Source organism: Phyllostomus discolor, chromosome 2, assembly GCF_004126475.2.
Source record: "Phyllostomus discolor isolate MPI-MPIP mPhyDis1 chromosome 2, mPhyDis1.pri.v3, whole genome shotgun sequence".
In the NCBI taxonomy this organism is placed as follows: domain Eukaryota; kingdom Metazoa; phylum Chordata; class Mammalia; order Chiroptera; family Phyllostomidae; genus Phyllostomus; species Phyllostomus discolor.
In genome coordinates this window covers 45454484-45476639 of record NC_040904.2, presented here as the reverse complement: position 1 = coordinate 45476639, position 22156 = coordinate 45454484, and the positions used below count along the sequence as shown (strand labels likewise).

At 40.1% G+C, this 22156-nt stretch overlaps 2 protein-coding genes across 6 annotated transcripts in view; one reads left to right on the top strand and one right to left on the bottom strand.

Annotated features, from left to right (window-relative positions):
- The window catches only part of SENP2 (SUMO specific peptidase 2), a 39084-nt gene extending 31763 nt beyond the window's left edge, over positions 1-7321 (bottom strand). For 2 of the 5 annotated variants that reach the window (XM_036017800.1, XM_036017801.1), the window contains exons 1-2: positions 7055-7321; positions 4692-4747 (exon numbers count right to left, since the gene is read on the bottom strand). In XM_036017800.1, coding sequence (XP_035873693.1) covers positions 4692-4747; positions 7055-7155 — 157 coding nt within the window. In that variant the 5' untranslated portion in view covers positions 7156-7321. The remainder of the gene's footprint in view (positions 1-4691; positions 4748-7054) is intronic. The other 3 variants (XM_028505312.2, XM_028505313.2, XM_036017802.1) reach the window with 2 other exon arrangements.
- A 12538-nt stretch (positions 7322-19859) lies between these two features.
- LIPH (lipase H) overlaps positions 19860-22156 on the top strand; it is a 47638-nt gene continuing 45341 nt past the window's right edge. The window contains exon 1 of the mRNA XM_028505318.2: positions 19860-20686. Within this exon, the coding sequence (XP_028361119.1) occupies positions 20638-20686 (49 nt within the window). The 5' untranslated portion in view covers positions 19860-20637. The remainder of the gene's footprint in view (positions 20687-22156) is intronic.

The following is a 22156-nucleotide window of genomic DNA, read 5'->3' as shown; positions in this document are numbered from 1 at the left end:
TAAAATAAAATAAAGATATATAATTCGTAAACATCTATGATAAAACAAAGCTATCCCTCTACCAGAGATGTGTTGGAAGATCTCAGACTCACCCCTCCCTGCCAATCAAACATGAAGTTTACAAAATAAGTAAATAGCCCTGGATGGTGTGGCTCAGTGGATTGGGCACTGGCCCACGAACCCAAAGGCTGCCAGTTCAATTTCCAGTCAGGGCACAAGTCTGAGTTGTGGACCAGGTTCCCATTTGGGGGTGTGTTGACAGACAACCGATGGATGTATCTCTCACACAATGATGTTTCTCTTTTTCCCTCCCTTACCCTCTCTCTAAAGTAAATAAATAAAATCTTTAAAAAAAAATAAGGAAATAAACATGGGGGAGGGGCCCAACTTCCTCCTTTTCTCACTGTCCCTTTCTTACTTCCTACACTGATCACTTATTTTCTACAATTTCTTTTCTATGTCCTAATTAAGGGTATTCTAAAGCACCAGTTGAAAAGATCATCACTTCAGCCACATTCTGCCCTAGAGAAAATAGTCTGAAGTTGAAATGATGGCTTTTAAGCAACAAGCACTCTAGAACACATAAGACAAAATATTTTACAGAAAGGGAATAATTTAAACAGCAGGGAAAATGTGATGGCTGGGTAAAGCAGAATCCAATTTGAAGTAATCTGTAACTATAGAACAGTTAACAGAATGAAAGTTTGCAAATAACCTGTTTCTTATTTTAGGACTTAGAAAGAATTCCAGGTTATCCCTCTAACAATGTTGAGCTTTACATGGGAGAAAAAGAGCTTTAAGGCTGATGCTTAACCCACAGATAGTCATCCAAACCCAGAAGAAAAGAGGTACTCCTCTTAACAACACAGTTAAATAGTGGACACTAAAAAGTAATGCATTATTTATTTTCCCATAAATTTTGTCAAAATCTGAGCATGCCCAAGATTATATCAAAAGTTTTCACTGACTGGGGAAAAAAGGCGGGGGTTACCTCATCTATAAAATGGGGATACGACCACTTATTTTCCTGAGACTAAACAAAGTAAATCTCATAAAATCCCCTTCTTCTATAAATCATGAGCCTGAAATTCTAAGGCCCTCCCCTTCCTTTCTTTTACCCTTCCTAAAAGGCAACCAAGAGTTGTAGTGCTTGTTATAGTAGCCAGCAGCCATATGTAAGCTACCTAAGCTTCAAGTTAACTAAAGTTAAATTCAGTTCCTAGGTCTCACTAACCCCACTTCAAGTGCTCAGAAGCCATCCTAGCACACAGTTCTATTGGAGAGCACTGCTATAATCTCTACAAATTCTGCCAGTAAGTATTACCTCTGCTACTCACTGCTTCCCCCGTGGCTTAGGTTCCCTTCCAGTTTTCTACTCATGGAAATCACATAGGAAGAGACCCTTAACACAGAAGTCTATAAAATGGATGATTGACAAAATTATTTCAGGAAACTTCTGTAATTTCACTGTCAATGTTTTTTTTGGATTTTTTTTTTTATCACATACCATTATTTATTTATATTTTTCTGTAAAATTGACTCACTTTTTTCTGCTAAACAAATGTATTTGGAAGGCAACTTTTTAAAAATTTCAATTACAGTTTACATTCAATATCATTCTGTATTAGTTTCACATGTACAGCACAGTGGCTTTAAAAGTGTGTAGTTTACAGAGTTAGTCCCTGATATTTCAAGTAACCACCTGGCCCCACACACAGTTATTAAGATACATATTCCTTATGCTATTAATTTAATTTATATCTCTGTGACTATTCTGTAACTACCAATTTGTATGTGCTTAGAGAGGGGAAGGGAAGGACACAGGTAGGGAGAGAAACATCACTCAGTTGCCTCTGGCATGCACCTGCCTGGGGACCAAACCTACAACCCAGTCTTGTGCCCTTGGCCTACAGGATGCTGATTCAACCAACTGAGCCACACTGGCCGGGACAATTTGTAGTTCTCAATCCCTCTGCCTTTTTCACCCAGTCCCCTCCCTCCCTCCCTCCCCTCTGGCAACAATCAATCTCTTCTCTGTATCTATGAGTCTGTTTCTATTTTGTTCATTTTGTTCTTTAGAGTCCACATAAATCCATACTGTATTTGTCTTTCTCTGTCTGACTTATTTCACTTAGCATAACACCCTCGAGGTCCATCTATAATGTCACAAATGTTAAGACTTCATTCTTTTTTGTGGCCAAGTAGTATACCATCATATAAATGCAACAGTTTTTTTTATCCACTTGTCTACTGATGGACACTTGGGCTACTTCCATATCTTGGCTACTATAAATAATGCTTCGATGAACATGGGTGTGTTATATTCTATTGGGTTAGTGCTTTGGGTTTCTTTGGATATTGAAAGGTAATTTTATATTACTACCGTGAATGTAAAACAACATTATTTGCCTTTGAAACACTGCCCTAGCCCATGTGGCTCAGTTGGTTGGATCATCATCCCATAAACTAAAAAGCTGTGGGTTTGATTCCAGGTCAGGGGCACATACCTAGGTTGCAGTTCAGTCCCCTGGTCGGGGTACATTGCAAGAGGCAACAGATCAATGTTTCTCTCTCACATCAATGTTCCTCTCTCTCTGTCCCTCCTTCACCCTCTCTCTCTAATAGCAATGAAAAAATGTGCCCTGGCTGGTGTGGCTCAGTAGACTGAATGGCAGCCTGTTAACCAGGGGGGGTCACTGGTTCAATTCCTGGTAGGGGCACATGCCTGGGTTGTGGGCCAGGTCCTGGGGGGTGGGGGGAGAGACACAAGAGGCAACCACACATTGATGTTTCTCTCCCCCTCTTTCTCCCTTCCCTCTCTGAAAATATATTTTTTAAAAATAAAAATAAAAGCAATGAAAAACTGTTCTCAGGTGAAGAATAAAAAAAGGAAAGAAATGAAAACACAACAGATTACGTTCTAGTTGACCCTTGAATAACAAAGGTTCAAACTGCAGTTCCACTTACACTCAGATTTTTTCAATACTGTAAAAGTATTTTCCTCATGATTTTCTTTTCTTTAGCTTACCTTATTGTAAGAATACAGCACATTATATGATAAAATACACGTTAATCGACTATCAGTAAGACTTCCAATCAACCTAAGTGGTTAAATTAGTTTGGGGAAGTCCAGAGTTATACATGGATTTTCACCTTCCTGGGGCAGTCAATTCCTCTAACCCCCATGTTGTTCAAAGGTTGTGTTAGACAAGTATCGAAGACCAACTACGCATTCAACCACGATTTTATCCTTAAAATAATCAGAAATTTAAAACAACTGAAAAGATTACAACTTTTTTAGCATACAACATAATTCAAATGTTATTTAATATTATGAACATTGTACCTCCTAAATCATTTCCTGACTGGTATTTACCCTGTGCTTTGGGAAATATCATCCTAATGAATTTGGATATTCCTGGCATTCAAAGTGTTGCACAATTTGACCTCTTTCGCTAACCTTTTCCCCTAAGTTCTCTTCACTAGTGCCTCAAAAGCACAACTTCCCAATCCTTTCCCTCTCCCTAGAAAGCTTTTCCTTCCCATTGTTCTCTGCTGACATCTTATCTATCCTTCAAGATCCACCTCACATACTAGCTCCTTCATCGAATATTCAGAGACTATTAACTAGCTGAAAATTGGACAGTATTTTGTTACTACCTTTCTTATCTCATTATCATAGTCTCATTGACATTGGTATTATTTATGTGCTTTTCTTATATTTCCCACTATATAATCATATACCTTTATAACTGTAAGGTTTTTAAAATAGAGATCCTGTCTTCTCATTTTTGTATTTCCTATAGAATCTAAGTCAGCACTTAGTAAGAGTGCTAAGTACTCATTAGATTTAAATGAAATAACACAGACATTACCACTCTTCACTACCACGTCTGCAGGTACATCCAAATTCACATGCATTTTTGAAAAGAGGAAAATAGTATTATAGTATTCCACTGTGCCTTTTCCCTTTACTATAGTTTTATTCTCTTCTATCAAATGATCTCTAGCCCTTCAGATTATAAGGAAGAAGGAAATAAACAATTTGGGGGAACACATTAGACTGGTTCACTCACCTATCTGAACGAGGCGACAGTTTGAAGAAGTTTTTACAATGTTTTCTCCTAAAATTTAAAGGGCAACTTTTCTTTATAGGAAGATTTAGAATTTTAGAATGTATATATTTTTGAAAAAAGCTTTAAGAAAATGTATATTAAACCTATAAGGTAGCCCTGGCTGGTGTAGCTCAGTGGATGGAGCGCGGGCTGGGAACCAAAGTGTCCCAGGTTCGATTCCCAGCCAGGGTACATGCCTGGGTTGTAGGCCATAACCCCCAGCAACCGCACACTGATGTTTCTCTCTCTCTCCCTTCCCTCTCTAAAAATAAATAAATTTAAAAAAAAATTAACAAAAAACAAAAAACAAAAAAAAAAAAACCTATAAGGCTTATCTATCTGGAAGGACACGTAATCCCCTGGTAAAAGCAGTTACATCCAGAAAAAATAACCGAGTAGATAAAGAACAGGAAAGAGACTTACTTTTCACTTCGTATGCTTTTTACCTTTTGAATTCTGTTATATGCATATAGTTTTCCTATTAAAATACTAATTTTTACGTGGGGGCAAGGTGGCAAGTGGTGAAGGCGATGGACTGCTGCTAAAACACTAATTTTTAAAGTTAATATTCAATACCTAATCTTGGTCTTTTGGCTGGTATTTCATCAGTGTCCACTGTGGATAATGAAGTGCTAAAAAAAGAGAAGAAATTAAAAATGTATATAAAGATATGCACGCACACACACCCACCCATTTCTGTAAGTAAGCTTAGTGTTTATAAGACACACTTTTCTCTATCCACTCTGCCATAAAATGAGATCAAACTGAGGTTTTAAAAAAGAATGCTACTCCATAGTAGGACTTAACCATATCATTTCAACTAGTTGAGAAAGCCCAAAACTCCCTACTATATAGTAATCTGTAATCTTGCTAAAGTAAACCGGCCAGAAGCCATTTGGCTTAGTAAATTAACAGAGGTAAGGGCCCAGGTTCTCTCAGGCAATGACTTAAAAATAACGAATAATTTTCTTTTCAAAGATGATACCCCCAACCCTGGAGGAGTAGCCCAGTTGGTTAGAGTGTCATCCCGATATACCAAGGTTGTGGGTTCAATTCCCAATCAGGACACATACAAGAATCAACCAATGAATGTTTAAGTAAGTGGAACAATACATTGATCTCTCTCTCTCTCTCTCTAAAAATCAGTAAATTAAAAAAAAATTTTTTTTAAAAAGATGACATTTTGAAAGATAGTTCTTAGCCAGAAAAGCTGTTATATACTTAACTGCACTTTTTGGAAACAGTGGTAATGAAGAAATTGAAAACTCAGAAAAGTTATTGGACCTATATCTCAACAATGTTAAAGGTTCATGGTACACTAATAATCACCTTTTTTATTTTTATTTTTTTACTGACACTATTACAGATGTCTTCATTTGCCCTTCTCCACCCATAATCACCTTTCTGAAGATGACTGTAACTGGTCTTATTTATAAAAAGTGAACGGAATAAATCCCAAGAATACACCATTCAGGTCATTATTTTAAACATCCCAACAAGACCTCCTGGCTTCATTTTGACTGAAAAATGGCTTACCTTGAGAAGAGTTGTTTTTGATTAAGAATGTGTGGTGAGAACAGGGTTTTCATCTCCAAACTAAAGTTTCCCTGACTAGCGGGGGATTCAAAACAAAAAGAGAGGACAAGGGAGAGCAAACTCACATTCCTTTATTTAACAAATATGTATCAAGTATGTATCACGCACCAACCACTGCACAAGGCCCTCTAAATACTATGTATATATAGTAAGCATTATTCTATTACAAAATATTCTCAAATGATCCTTATATCAACCTTACAGAAAGGTGGAAAGGAAGACAGAGTTGAAACCTTGCTCTCTCTGGAACACATCCACAGTCTATTTCTTTATTCTTTTTTAAATTTTCAATGGAGGATATATTGATTTTAGAGGGGGAGGAAGAGAGAGAGACGAGGGGGAGAGAGACCCCACTGGGAATGGAACCCACCACCTTTTGGTGTACAGGAGGATGCTTCAATCAACGAGCCAGCCAGCCAGGGTTCAACAGTCTATTTCAACAATAATCTGCATTCTCAGATTCATATATTAATCATCTTATTCTCTCAAATTCCAAGAAACTACCCTTCAATGATCTTGAGGCTTAATAAAAGAAAAAGAAAGAAAATTTGATCTAAAAGCTTGGGGGAGAGGTGTATAGAATTGGTATGGTATTTTATTCTCTCAATTAGTTCTTAAGGAAGGGAGCTCACACTATAAATAATGGGACAAACCAAGGAATAAATGTTATGTAAGGACAAATTTTGGTTTCCCCAAAATTTTAACTTCAAATATAGAATAGTGATCTTTTTAAAGGAATGAAGTACCTTTTTTCCCCTCATACACTAATTCTAAAGCAAAGAACCACTCTCCCTACCTTTCTCCCCAAATATACACACACAAACACATAGCTGGACAGCTGTTTCAGAACAAGACAGCTACTGTCTTGGTGCTAAGAGGACAGTATTTGCAGCCAAAACGGCCTTGGGCAAGCTAGCAATCTCATTTCCCTTAACTGCAGTTATTGCCCAGATCACATATGGAAGTGTGCTTTGTAAGCAGTGAGCCAAAACAAATTTTTAGTTCTCAACCTAAGAGCGGCAAAGTATGATAAAGCCCCATTTATTAACAGGAAGCAGCATGAACTCCGACAAGAACATCAAAAATCCTAATCATTACCTGCCACTCCAAAGACAACTAGCTCCTTCCATCATCAGGAGCAGCATCCGCGCAGGATGAAGGAAGCTACTACGTCACCGGGACACCCGCGACGTGCACCTCTACCACCGCGGCCCAGCTACGCATTTGGGCTGAGTTTAGGCTGAGCCGGGCCTGCCTGGCTGGATCAGCGCTCTCGGCTGAGCCTGGGGTGGGGGAGGGGGACGGCGACAAACAGGCCCGCACTCAGCCCTCTCCCGGCTCACCTGTTCGAGCGTCGCCTCTTCAGGAGGGCCCGGGCAGGGGGCACCGGCCGGTCACAGAAGCGAAAAATGGTGCCGAGAATCCTAACCAGCCATTTGTACATACCAAGCCCAAGCAGCAGCGGCGGCCGACACACCCCGAGACACAAACCCCAGAGTTGTCGCCGCCGCTGCCGCTTTCGCCGTCTCAGCCACCACAGCCAAGGTTCAGTCGCCGACTTGTGACGCGATCTGAAGGCCCACAGATACAACGTCCCCAGGGCTACGGGAGGACCCCGCCTGCCACCGCTCTTGACGTCACCCCCTCCCGCCCCACCGGAAGACATCTTTGTCCCCAATCTACGCACGCGCAACCTAGCACCCACCTCCTCCGGGATGTCCCCAGCCCAATCATTGAAGAGACGAAAAGCGATGTGGGCGGGGTTTTCCCTTTGGTGGAGCCAATCCTGAGACGGCTCGCGGGACAAGGCCCACCGGCTACCTGAGAGGCTTCTACATCAGGGAGGGACCGCTCCGAGGGCCTGAAATATAGTTGGTACTGAGTAAATGTTTGAATACACAAAATATAGGTAGGTCAGGTTAATTGACAAATGTTTCTCATCCTAGGAGTTCTCTATTTTGATTATACCTTGTACTTGACATGAACTGTAACCTTCATTTCTCTCAGCAACCACAGGCAATGGAGTCTTGTGCCCGTTTTTAATTAATAAGGAAATCGAGGCGTAGAGCTGTTAAGTAATCTGCCTAAAGTCACAAGCTAGCTAGTGACTTAGCTGGAATTTGAACTGGGGTCTGAGAATCAGCGCCAATCACTCGCCCTAGAGGTCTACTGGTAGAGACGAGATTACAAATTACAAGACAATTGGCTGCTGTGATAAAGGTATATACAAAGTGCAGTAGGCACCAGAGAAAGGAAAAACCACATGCAGGGGAAAAAGGAAAGGGCCAAACTCCAGGAAGGCTTCACAGAAGCTTAAGAATTATAAGGTACCTGTGGCCTACTAGTAGCTACTAGTCCCCTCCCCTGGGCGGGCAGGGTGTGCTGTTAGTTACTCTCTGGTATCTAGAAGTCACATTTCTGGTTAATTATCAACAACAGTAAAAGTACCACCCTACTCAGTGATTTTAAAAAATCCAATCCCCACCCCCAGTGCTGGGAATCTTCACAGGTTTTCATACCCAAGTTCCTCCCAGACTGCACTTGATCCTTACCTGTAACTCAGTTAAGGCCAGACTTCCAGACTTGCTTTAACTTCAACACAGGCACTCCCCATTATAGCCTCATCCTTTGTTCAATAATCAGTGTTCCGGAATTCTGCTGCAGGCCACCCCCTAGAGTTCCAGAACCACTAGCTACCCACCTGTGGCTACTACCACTCTGGCTTGGGGGCAGGAGGCATTCCTACAGTATGGAAGCAAATCCTAAATTGGATATAGGCCCCCCTCCTTAATTTTCCAAAACACAGCTAACACCCAGATGGTACTGAAAGTTTGAGAATATTGTAATAGGAGGATTACAAAGCCTAGAAGATTTACAAGTGGCTATCACAAGTACAGCGTCTATAGTCCACTGGCTCCCAAGAGGACTCTCCTTCCCAAAGTCATCTCTCCACTCTTCTCAGCATCTTTTACAAACCACCAATAGAAAAGAATTTCCCTTCCACCTCGACCCCAACTTATTTCAGGCAGGACCACCGTTAACTTATGACTAACATTGGTAGTATTATGCAGAGCAGTTTAGCTAGTTTAGCTGTGTGCCAAATGTCCATTCCATTTTAAGAGTTGGTCTTTGCTCTTGCCGAACTAAGAACACCATTCAAGTATTGGGAAGAGATTCCCCAAAACAAAAGAGCAGTTTTCATTCAAAAAGTAAATCCCAAAACTACAAGCTGCTTTAGAACAGCAGATTCTCCCATGTTCTGGCCACCAAGATTTTAAAAATATGAGTATCAAGTCTCAGCACTCTAGTACAACACAACACATTTTTTCTTCTTTTTCTGCCTCATCAGTAGCACCTGCACATACCGAAATGTGGGCCATACTGAAATGTGGGTCACCCACCATGAAAGGTGGAAACCTCAGTCTGAATCCCTGGGCCTAATCAGCAAATAGTATCTAAGTGTGTCAGTCCCTACCTCAGAAAAGGTATACCCACTCTGTGTCCTCTTAATATCTCTAGTTGACCTTAGAAACAGAGGAAAGAAGGGGACTCAGCCTTACCACTGCTGCCGCCTGGGACTTCTCTGCCGGTTGATGCCTTTGCTGTCCTGTCGTCCATAATAGGGACATAAGCCACTGTCCATCCATTGGTCAAAGAATAAGATTATTCTTAACCCCAACCCCACCATTGCCACCGCCATTCCTGGACCCAGAAACTCGTTAGCTGGGGGCCAGAGAAGAATCCCAACGCCATGGGAAATAACAAGAACAATGAGATTTCTGCCCTTGGTTTGGATAATCTGCACTCTTGTACTGCCAGAATGGCATAAACTCATTACTTAAGTTCCCGTTGGGTATCCGAAAAGGTTACCCCAGTGTTCCAAAAAGACGTTTGTCTTGCCCTGGCCGAGATCCTCACCTTCAAGCCTTTCCAAGCCCCAGCCCCCATCTTCCTCAAACCCTACCTCTCCTCTGCAGAACAATGTAGACCCAGCCCTCCAATCCAGTTTTTAGTCTTGCAAATTTTCCCTTTGTCATCATTCTCAGAGTGTTAAAAGATTTCCTCTCAACTTTGTTTTTGCTGACCCCTGTCAGAATGGAGTTGTGGGCCATTGGTGGAAGGGGGAAGGAGGCCACAGATGAGATGTTGGTTTCATCCTAATGTACTTAAAATCTAACATAGTTCACCAACCTGAAGATTCATTTCCTTCTGGAAACCAACTTGTCTGACGCTCAAGAAAAACATGTCTTTATAACATGACTTTGATCTTATTCAATCTGTCGCAATAATAACCTTGGCCTTATCCAAAAGCAAGTGTAGTTCTTTCTTGTCCTAGATTTTATTATAACATTTGCTCACGTTGACTTGGCCTGCCTCGTGTGGAGAAACAATAGCTAGCATCAGGCCCTACCTAAGCTTATTTAAACCTGCTTTTCAAATCTATGGGCTAATTAAATGTGTTTATATATGTGAAGGCCCAGCATAGTTAAGTGCTCAATGTTTTTCTTACCCTACCTTCCTTCTAATAAATCATTTAACTTGCCAATTCTGCATCCTACATTTTCCTAAGACCAGTCCTTCCCCCTCTCCAAACCCAAAGAGCTGCATTCATTCAGGACCTGATCCTTTCTCACACCACTGCAGTAGCCACCTCCTTTTCTACCCTTCCCTCTCCTATGCTATTTTCAAGGTGACTGTTCTTTGTTTTCTGTTTGTTTGTTGTTGTTGTTTTTTTTTGCTGTTTTGTTGCCCTTTGTTAAGGAAGGTAAATTTATATTGCTGTTGTTCTTATTGAGTAAGGACAGTAAATTATTTCTGTTATTATTGAATAATTAAAATTGGTTGGGTTGATTTACACCAAATTCCAGAGATTTGTCTGGAGTGATGAAACTTAGGGTCCTTATAACTTCAATTAAGTTTAACTTTAAATTTTAGCTCTAGAAATCATATCCTGTCTCTCTCTATACCCTTCAAAGACTTAGCCTTTCCCCTGGATAATCAGAAACCCCCAAGGCAGCAGAACACAGTGTTTGAGACCTCACTATTGGTTATAAGGTCTGGGCATCTGGCAGGCTAAAGAAAACATCCTGACCTACTTGTTTCAGTTCCCTCTGGCTACTTTCTCATGAGACCAGACCAAACCAAAGGATGCCTGAAAAGACCTCAGAGCTGTCTTCAAGACCTGAAGAAATGATTTATTACCCTTATCTCACCTCTGACCAATCAGCTCCCAGCACTACCCCAAACCCCAATAATCCACAGTATTTTCTAATTTTGCCCTGTATAATCTGTAACCACACACTACTGGGGAGTTGGGTCTTTAGCACATTAGGTTCCCATCTCCGAATTGGCCAATTTGAATATAAAATTATTTTTTTCTATATTGCAAACTCTTTGTGCATTCTTTTGGGCCAGTGCGTGCAGACAAGCAGGCCCAAGGCAAAACATTGGGTTTTTGTTAATAGTGGTTTGACTTAAATATGGGCAACCCTAAATTTTTCTTGGATAGTTCTAGTGAGAACTTCAAAAAGAGAGACAAGTAGCTCCAGGAGCAGCTGAAACTGATGTGCAGCCAGAAGAGGAAAGACTCTGGTGAGTTAGCAGGAACCCCTTTTGGGGATATATATATATATATATATATATATATATATATATGCCTTTCCCCTTCTAAATTCTTCAGGCTGGGCTAATAATCAGATTACCAGAGACAGATAATAGGACAAAATCCAATTTTTTAAAAAGATTTTTAAAATTTATTTTTAGAGAGGGAAAGGAGGGTGAAAGAGAGAGAGAGAGAGAAACATCAATGTGCGGTTGCTGGGGGTCATGGCCTGCAACCCAGGCATGTACCCTGACTGGGAATCGAACCTGCAACACTTTGGTTTGCAGCCCGCGCTCAATCCACTGAATTACGCCAGCCAGGAAAATCCAATTGTTAATACATGCACATGGGAAATTCACATAAGCATTAACATTTGAAAGGCAGGTAAAATTGTGTATCTGTAATTTTGGACAAAGGATAAAAGTGGGGGGTAGGGGTCTGAGATTTCAAAAGTGGGAATGGGAGATTCACAGGTAGCTGAGGAAGAACTGAACGTGTGTTCATGGCAGGTATATTTTTGCAAGGCAACAGAGAAACAATGAGATGGGGTAATCTAGTAAACAGGCCCCTGTTTGACACCCTCCCATCCACCATACTAATTCAAGTTAGGCTGCTAAAATGAACACCTTAAGAATTTCTTCCTGGGATAGGTGAGTCTCTCAGGCAGGAAAGAGGGGAGTGTCAAAGATTCTTTCTGAGTCTTATCTTTTTATTTTTATTTTTTAAATTCTTTTTTCAAATCTGAAAATGAGATTTTATTTTAATGTTTTTTAAAGATTTTATTTACTTATTTTTAGAGAGGGAAGGAAGGGAGAAAGAGAGACAGAGAGAGAAACATCAATGTGCGGTTGCTGGGGATCATGGCCTGCAGCCCAGGCATGTACCCTGACTGGGAATCGAACCTGCGACCCTTTGGTTCGCAGCCTGAGCTCAATCCACTGAGCTACGCCAGCCAGGGCTTATCTTTTTATTTAAAAAAAAATAATTGCAGCAAACCTGGCTGGTGTGGTTCAATGGATTGAGCACCGGCCTGTGAACCAAAGGGTCACTGGTTCGATTCCCAGTCAGGGCACATGCCTGGGTTGCAGGCCAGGTCCCCAGTAGGGTGCATGCAAGAGGCAACCACATGTTGATGTTTTTCTCCCTCTCTTTCTCCCTCCCTTCCCCTTTCTCTAAAAATAAATAAATAAAATCTTTAAAAAAAAAAAGACCTGTGGGTAAACTGAACTTCCTGTTTGATAATCCCAGAATTACAAAAGATAAAATAATAGTAATAATAATAATTGCAGCAATGTTTTTAATTTTTTTAATTGATTGACTTTAGAGATAGAGAAGGGAGATATATATATATATAGAGAGAGAGAGAGACAGACAGACAGACCGAGAGAGACAGAGAGAGAGAGAGAGGGAGGAGAGAAATACTGATTTGTGTTGTTCCCCTTATTTATATATTCCTTGGTGGCTATTTGTATGTGCCCTGATTGGGGATCTAATCCACAACCTTGGCTTTTGGGATGATGCTCTAACCAACTAAGCTAACTGGCCAGGGCTGCTCTGAATTTTTTACTTAATATCCACCTTAAAAATCAATATCCTCACTTCCAGCACAGTGTAAGTAGATATACTCTGCCTCCTCCCACAACCAAAGGAAGGGCAACAACAAATATAAAAACAAAAAATAACCAAAATGGCCAGAAAATTGAACTGTATGGAAGTCCAAAAACCAAGGAGTTAAAGAAGAAACATTCATCCAGACCAGTAAGAGGGGTGGAGATGGGCAGACAGGTGGAGAGGACTCATGGCAAGGTGGTGGCAGGTGCCTTGTGGACCTGGAAAGGTGGCAGCTGCTGGAGTGGGTGGTCCCATATTTGTATGTGGATAAACTGGGAGGAACAACTGGGGAGTGAAACAGACCACACAGCCCAGGGTTGCAGGCCGGGGAAATAAAGCCTTAAAAGCTCTGACTGAAAAAACCTGTGGGTGTTGCAGCAGCAGAAGAAACTCTTAGCCTCATAGGAGAGTTTGTTAGACCTGCAGGGTCCTAGAAAGTACACAAACCCACCCACCCTGGAATCAGCACCAGAAGGTCCCAGGGGGCTAGTGGGTAGTGGAGGAAGTGACTGAAAACCAGCAAAGAGCCAAGCAAGTGGCATTGTTCCCTCTCTGACCCCTCCCACACACATAGCACCACAGTCACAACATAATGGTTGAGTATGATTGCAAAATAGAAGAAAAAGTGAAGGCTATGAAAAGTGAAATAAAGGAAAATGCACAGGGAACCAACGGTGATGGGAAGGAAACCAGGACTCAAATCAACAGTTTGGAGCAGAAGGAAGAAATAAACATTCAATCAGAACAGAATGAAGAAACAAGAATTCAGACAAATGAGGAGAGGCTTAGGAACCTCTGGGACAACTTTGAACATTCCAACATCTGAATCATAGGGGTGCCAGAAGAAGAGGAAGAGCAAGAAATTGAAAACTTATTTGAAAACATAATGAAGAAGAAATTCCCCAATGTAGCAAAGGAAATAGACTTTTAGGAAGTCCAGGAAGCTCAGAGAGTCCCAAAGAAGTTGGACCCAAGGAAGCACACACCAATGCCCAACATAATTACATTACCCAAGATTAAAGATAAGGAAAGAATCTTAAAAGCAGCAAAAGAAAAGGAGACAGTTACCTACAAAGGAGTTTCCATAAGACTATCAGCTGATTTCTCAAAAGAAACCTTACAGGCAAGAAGTGGCTGGCAAGAAGTATTCAAAATCATGAAAGGCAAGGACCTATATCGAAGATTATTCTATCCAGCAAAGCTATCTTATAGAATGGAAGGACAGATAAAGTGCTTCCCAGATTAGGTCAAATTAAAGGAGTTCATCATCACCAAACCCTTATATGAAATGTTAAAGGGACTTATCTAAGAAAAAGAAGAAGATAAAAAATATGAACAGTAAAATGACAACAAATTTACTATTATGAACATTCAAACCTAAAAACAAACAAAAACTAAGCAAACAACTAGAACATGAATGGAATCACAGAAATGGAGATCGTGTGGAGGATTATCGGTGGGGAGAGGCAGAGAGGAGAATGGGGAAAAGGTACGGGGAATAAGAAGCACAATCAGTAGGTACAAAATAGAGGGGGTAATGTTAAGAATAGTATAGGAAATGGAGAAGCCAAAGAACTTATATGTATGACCCATGGACATGAACTAAAAGGAGGGAATGCTGGTAGGAGGGGCAATTCAGTGCAGAGGGGAATAAAAGGGGGGGAAATGGGACAACTGTAATAGCATAATCAATAAAATATTGAAATAAAAAAATCAATATTCCAAAAGGCAAAACTTTCATGATGGTTGGTTCCAAATGGGGGCCTAAGGCAGAAGTCATAAGGATAGACCTTCCAAATTACAGGGGTAAATTTTTCCATATTGTTGCTTCTCACATATAGCTCTGTGTGTGCTCCAGGGAAACACTGTCTAGTGAAGGTAAAGAATTATCATGAAAAGCCTTGAGAAACCAGCTAAGTTAAAGTAAAAGCAGAAGTCTTGTTCTAATAACTATTTTAAAACAACAGCTTAAGACCGAAATAAATCTAAAATACATTGTACTGATTGACATTAAATATTGCTGATTGCCCCCAAATTTTTGTTGATTTTTTTAAAGCTCAAGAGCAGAGCAAACTTTCTGGACACCTTTGATAATTGAATATGGAGTCACTGCCAGCCATGACAGTTATGTCAAGTACTACCTCAAGACTGAGGTAATTGGGTAATCGGGTGTAACCGGAAAGTACTTGTGGGAGGTCAAAACACCCAAAACCACAAGTCTAGACATTTGGTTAAAGACCCCATCTGGCCCTGGCTGGCGTAGCTCAGTGGATTGAGCTTGGGCTGCAAACCAAAGCATCGCAGTTTCGATTCCCAGTCAGGACACATGCCTGGGTTGCAGGCCAGGTCCCCAGTGGGGGCTATGTGAGAGGCAACCACACATTGATTCTCTCTCCCTCTCTCCCTCTCTTGCCCTCTCTAAAAAATAAACAAATAAAATCTTAAGAGAGAGGGGAAGGGAAGGAGAAAGAGAAGCATCAGTGTGTGGTTGCCTCTTGCGTGCCCTCTACTGGGGACCTGGCTGGCAACTCAGGCATGTGCCCTGGCTGGGAATCGAACTGGTGACCCTTTGATTCACAGGCTGGCGCTCAATCCATTGAGCCACACCATCCAGGGCAAATAAATAAAATCTTAAAAAAAAAAGACTCCATCTGGACACCAATATGAGTGAGACCTTTACCTCTTATGGACTGTAAAAACTCACAGCTCCCACCACCCAACGTGCAAGCTTGGCTCTACCAGGGGTCACACTCAGAGCCCTGCTGGACTTCTACTCCACCAGACATGTGCTACCACTATAACCTGGCTTGAGACCCAGGCCCACCTTGCCACTTGTGGACACTGCCAGTGACCAGGACTTCTCCCCAGAGGCTCTCTCTGCTCCCTTCTATCATGTGAGCTCCCCTTCTCTATGTGTAACCTGCCTGCGACTCCATGGGCTTATTAAGGAGGAGTCTCCCCTGATAAACCCAGCATTGTGGAAAGATACAACGTGTGTGAGTGACTCCTTTCAGGGATGTTCCCTTGCTCTCAACAATTTTTTTTTTAGAGCTTGTAGTAAGTAAAAGAATTTTGCTTTTGTTATGCCAGTGTGCATACTGGCCTTGAGAAGGCAGTCTCTCTTTGAAATGTTCTGTGCAGCACTCTGAATATAAGCAGTTACTGAAAGCACTAGACCTACACTGATTTTGTGTAATACAGTGCTTGTAAGGAAGCCATGGTTTTGAGAACAAGGTAGTTCTATTCCTTGAAAAATATTTCTTGCTCTGGCTGGGTAGCTCAGTTGGTTAGAGCATCATCCTGATATGCCAAGGTTGCCATTCTATCCCCAGTCAGAGCACATAGAAAAATCAACTAATGGATGCATAAATTAGTGGAAAAAATAATCGATTTCTTCTCTCTTCCTCTCTCTCTAAAAATCAATACATAAAACCCTTTTTAAAAACATACTAAACATTAAAAAAATACTTTTTAGGCCCAAAAAGTAGTATGTAGACATTTTCCATCTTGTTTCATAATAAACTACCCTCATAAGTTATTCACATAGTAATGTTAACATAAGTATATTATCTTATATATTTATGTTATTTATTATATTCATTTTTATTGTTATATAATAGTAATATAATAACATATAACTAAGTAAACAAGAAAAAAGTTAGGTTCCCACTCCCTTGTAGGTAAAATCCAATATCCTAAGAGGAACATACCAAGTCCTTTACAGCCTGTCTTCAAATTACTTTATCATTTCCCTATTCCTACATGCCAAACTCTCAGTTCAAACTTCTTTTATTCTTCCAGGTCTGTTCCTTCTGCCTGGAATGCTTTTCCTCTGCCTTCTTCACTGCACAAGCTCCTACCTACTCTTTGGACCCCAGATCAAAAGGCACCTCCTATATGGAACTTTTTCAATGGCATCTCTCTTCATTAACATGTCTGTGTCCTTGAGGGAAGGAGCCGTCTCCTATTTTCCCATTATTATTATTATTATTTAGATTTAATTTATTTATTTTTAGAGAGAGGGGAGGGGAGGGAGAAATAGAGGGAGAGAAACATTGATGTGTGGTTGCCTCTCGTATGCCAGCCAGGGCTCCCTTATTATTTTTTAAAATGGAAACACCCTGGCTGGCGTAGCTCAGTGGATTGAGCGCGGGCTGGGAACCAAAGTGTCCCAGGTTCGATTCCCAGCCAGGGTACATTCCTGGGTTGCAGGCCATAACCCCCAGCAACCGCACATTGATGTCTGTCTGTCTGTCTGTCTCTCTCTCCCCCCCCGCCCCCGCTTCCTTCCCTCCCTAAAAAAAATAAATAAATAAAATCTTAAAAAAAAAATGGAAACACAAAAATTGTTCAATAAATGATAGAATGAAAAACAAAATAAATATATGAATTTGGGGAAAGTTACCCTGATGTCCTTGTAGAATATTAATCAGGGAAACAGGCTTATTTTTCTAAACTTGGATCATAAGTGAGAGGTGTCAGGCTCACTCAGGCGAATGAGAAATTGAAAGGATGTTATAGTGAATCATATACCAGCTTGGAACCCTAGGCCAGGGCAGGAGGGGACATAGGTCACCTTTCTTGACTGTTGAAGCCAATAAGAATTATAAAACCATCTCCCTTCAGTTCCATACCTGTTTTTCCTGCTCTCGGAAACTGGCCTACTTCCTCTACTCTCCTCTCTGTAGCAAGAGATTTTTAAATTTTTAAAGAAATCTAGTGCTAGCTGGTGTTGCTCAGTGGATTGAGTACTGGCCTGCTAACCAAAGTGTCACTAGTTTGGTTCCCAGTCAGGGCACATGCCTGGGTTGCAGGCTAGGTTCCCAGTAGGCGTGTGCTAGAGGCAACCACACATTGATGTTTCTCTCTCTCCTTCTCCCTCCCTTCCTGTCTCTCTAAGAATAAATAAATAAAAATCCTTTTTAAAAAAAGAAATCTAGTACATAACACTAGATTGGAAATGAGGAAAACTGTGATATTCTTGAGTTGTGGTCATTTATCAGGGTCAGAATATTGAGAAAATTGACCATTATTCACTCCTGACTCTCTGGTAAAAAATGAGGAAACTGTTTTCCTCAGGATACCTTTGACAAAATGTTAACATTCAAATGATTATGAGTTGGCCATCATTCAGAAAACTTTTTTTTTAAAGATTTTATTTATTTGTCTTTAGAGAGAAGGGAAGGGAGGGAGAAAGAGAGGGAGAGAAACAGCGATGTGCAGTTGCCTCTCACACAATCCTCACTGGGGACCCGGCCTGCAACCCAGGCACGTTCCCGGACTGGGAATGCAACTGGTGACCCCTTGGTTTGCAGGCCAGAGCTGAATCCACTGAATCACACCAGCCAGGGCGGAAAACTTTTATTTGGAAATAAATATCGGTTCACAGGAAGCTGCAAAAATTGTACAGGGATTTCCCATGTAGCCTTACCAAGTTTCCCCCAATTTCAACATGTATCTAGGACACACTATCAAAACCAGAAAATTGACTTTGGTACAAGCCACATACCTTATTTAGATTTTACCAGTTTTACATGCACTCATTTGTGTGTGTGTGTCTATGTGATCTTAATCATAGGTGTAGGTTCTCGTAACCACCACCACCACAATTAAGAGATGGAATTACTCCACTTCAAAGATTCCTTGCACTACCTCTTCATAATCACACCCATTTTCAGGTCTTCCCTACCTCTTGCATCCTTTTAAATGTTTTATTTATTTATTTTTTAATATTTGATATTTCTCACTAACCCCCCGAAAAGGAGATGGGCTTTCCTATTGATCCTTGTGCTGTTTTAAATGCTGGGGATAGAAAGGAGCATGGGTCTAGGAAGTTATGGGAAACTTCTGTGCCAACCAGTGGGAAAATCATTAATAATAACCCAAAGATGGTAAAAGCGACACAAAGCCTACTCATGGAAATGATTTTTATTCCTTTAATTGGTTAGTTTCCAGTAAAATGTACATTGGCTTTGTGTAGATAAAACACGTGGCATGGTACTAAAACCAGTAAGTGTTCAGCAAATATTTATCAGGTAAGTACACTGATCCAACAGGGAGCAATGCATTCCACAGCCAGTTCCTAGGAGAATTCCAGGTAACTCTCCATTTGTTCCAGAGGGCAGTTGTTTTCAAATTAGTACAGCTTTTTTTGCATCTGGAACAATAAAAAAGCTAGCAGATCACCTATTTGCTTTTCCTATTTACATATCCCTAATTACTTCTCCAAGCTGCAGATAAAACACAAAAATAGACCTCAAATGCATACTAAAGCCATTAACCTGAAACAGCACTCTGTAAGTCGCTTTCCATTCCTAAAATTTCAGAGATTCTCCACCAGGTTCCTCTGCTCAGTATTGTGTAGCCCACCTTTTATAGGACAGGAAAGGTGCAGACCAGCTGGGTGATAACAAGTTACCAAGTGGTGGGTACACTTACTTTGGTAGCCAGCGCAATGCTGAAAACTTCCATTTAATCCATAAAATAACCCTGTGAGATGCCCTATTATCTCCATTTTACAGTTGAGAACACTAAGACTTAGAGAACTTAAATATTTTCCTTAGAGCTGCACGACTAATGACTGGAAACCAGGTCAGATGACCAGTGCTAGAAAGTCTTGGCATTCATTAGGTCTGAGGTGTGACACAGAAATATATACAGAATGCTGTTCACAGCCACCCCCTCTTCCCGTGCCCCCACCCCAGTAATTCCAATACACTGATTTCTTGGGATGCATTGCTAGAATCTACATCCTATAAGGAATTCCCTGCAAATTGGGGTGCTGAAAATTTACAAACTTAGACCAGAGATGCTTTTACTTCATAAATGTGTGCTTCATTCAGATAGATGATGCTAAGTGACTAGTGGCTTTTGCCTGCTGCTTTGGATGAAAATCTATTTTTAAATTGTTTGTGTCTTATTATTTTCAAGCTCATCAAGTCTAAGTGTTGCAAGCACTCTACCAGAAAGGGAATTACTGGTACATTACCTTGTGGCTATGGAGCACATGTTTAGTACTTCCTGCAGTGAGGTGAGTGGATTCTGACATAGTTCTCGGAAGTCTTTGCATTTACTTTTCCTATAAAAGAAGAAAGAGGAGGAGGAGGAGAACAAGTAGCTAGATGGTAACTCTGGATAAGAAGAAATAGAAATAAAGATATATAATGCCACAAAAAAGTTTCCTTTAATCTGAAGCATATTTTGGCAAATTATTAGACTTAATGAAATGTTCTTAATAAAATCTAAAGATTGCTCTATGAGGAATAAGAGTGTGGATTAACATAAAAAGTAGCTTTGTATACACAGGCCAACAGAACACAAACTGAATTTGTTTCATTCACAAGAACATGTGAGGAAAGTATCTCAAATCATACTTGATTTCAACACACAAGCCAAAGGATTAATATAATAAACCGCCCACAAAGAATGAACCTATTTTGAACTCGTCATTCTGCAAATATGTACTAGTATATTAAGACATGCTTAAAATTGCGCAAGGTAGAAACGTATCTGACCTTTTATTGAAGAGAGGAGGAGTCAAGTATCCTGAAAGGGCTGGGACCTGCCTGCAGTCCCTCCGGAACTTCCTGTTGTCACCACACCTCTGCACTAGTTATCTGATCTGTCTCAGAGCAAAGCTCTCAGTTGAAACTCGAAGGCTCTGTGAAAGAAATCACTCTTGTGAGTGTGACACACACTCTCTCCAGTTTCCACATGCTGGGATTGTACTTCTTCATCAGTTTGTTGTGCCTGGCCAGATCAGGTAAGTCATTTATTGATCAGTTTCCTTAATTTTTCAAAAAACATTACTAGTATTAATGTCATTTTGCATGCTATCATTCCAGTTTCTTAATGTAGTCTTAATTTTCATCCAGTCATTTTTAAGAAAGAAAATAGGGATTAAATAAATTTTCTAATTCTGAAAAAAAATATTTTTTCTCAGTAATAAAAGAAAGTCTTATTCCTTTGAATTAATTTGTTCTTCTGAGGTGCAAAAATTAAATATGTTGAAAAATCTAGAATAATGTTCTTCATAGTTAACATTTCTTTGCCTTTCCACTTCTATGAAATAAGATTATTTATTTTCTGGAAATTTAAAATTTTATTTTATTAGAAGATCTACTTAATATATAGAGGGTAGGTTTTTATAGCATTTGTGCATTGAAGGTTTATTTAAATTGTTCTTACAGAAAAACATAATTTTTATATATGTAAACCCCTTAGAATGGTGCTTGGCATATAGATAGTTTAAAAAGTATTAATCATAATTAAGAAATAAAAAGTAAAACAATAACAAAAATAAAGTGAAAAGATTTTTTAAAGATTTTATTTATTTATTTTTAGAGAGAGGGAAAGGGAGGGAGAAGGAGAGGGAGAGAAATATCAATGTGTGGTTGCTTCTCATGTGACCCCCACTAGGAACATGGCCTGCAACCCAGGCATGTGCCCTGATTGGGAATCAAACTAGTGACCTTTTGGTTCCTAGCCTGCGCTCAATCCACTGAGCTACGCCAGTCAGAGTAAAAAGCTTTTTTAAAAACTCGACATCTATCAGTATTTTTAGGAATCCAGTTCTTTTTCACATGGGTTATGATAATGTGGTACAATTTTTTTGAAGGAAAATATATATTAGGATCCATAAAAATGTTCATGCCCTTTGAAGTAGTAAAACAACTTTTAAAAGAGAAAGAACTTACATACAAACATGATTCTGTTATTTATAATACCTTGAAACTACATACAGCAGAAGTATACCTTCATAAAGGAATGGGTTAAGTAAAACTAAAATTTTAACAATGTTAAAATCATGTATGTATACCTGTAAAAAAAGTTTAGATGGGAAGTGGAAAAGTTAAAATAGATGTATTAGAATTTCAGGCTTAGAAATAAATGTGTTTTTTGCTCAATCCCTCCACCCCTCCAAACCCAGTCTCCCAACCTACCCCCCCTCCATCTGTCAGCCAGCTCTCTCTAAGTCCGTCTCTGTTTTGCTTGTTAGTTCATTTTGTTAATCAGAGTTCACATATGAGTGAAATCATACAGTACTCGTCTTTCTCTCACTGGCCTATTTCACTTAGCATAATGCTCCCTGTCACAAATGGTAAGATTTCCTTATTTTTTACAGATGAGTAATATTCCATTGTGTAAATGTACCACAGGTTTTGTATCCACTCATCTATTGATGGGCACTTGGGCCGCTGCCAAATCTTGGTTATTGTAAAGAACGCTGTAA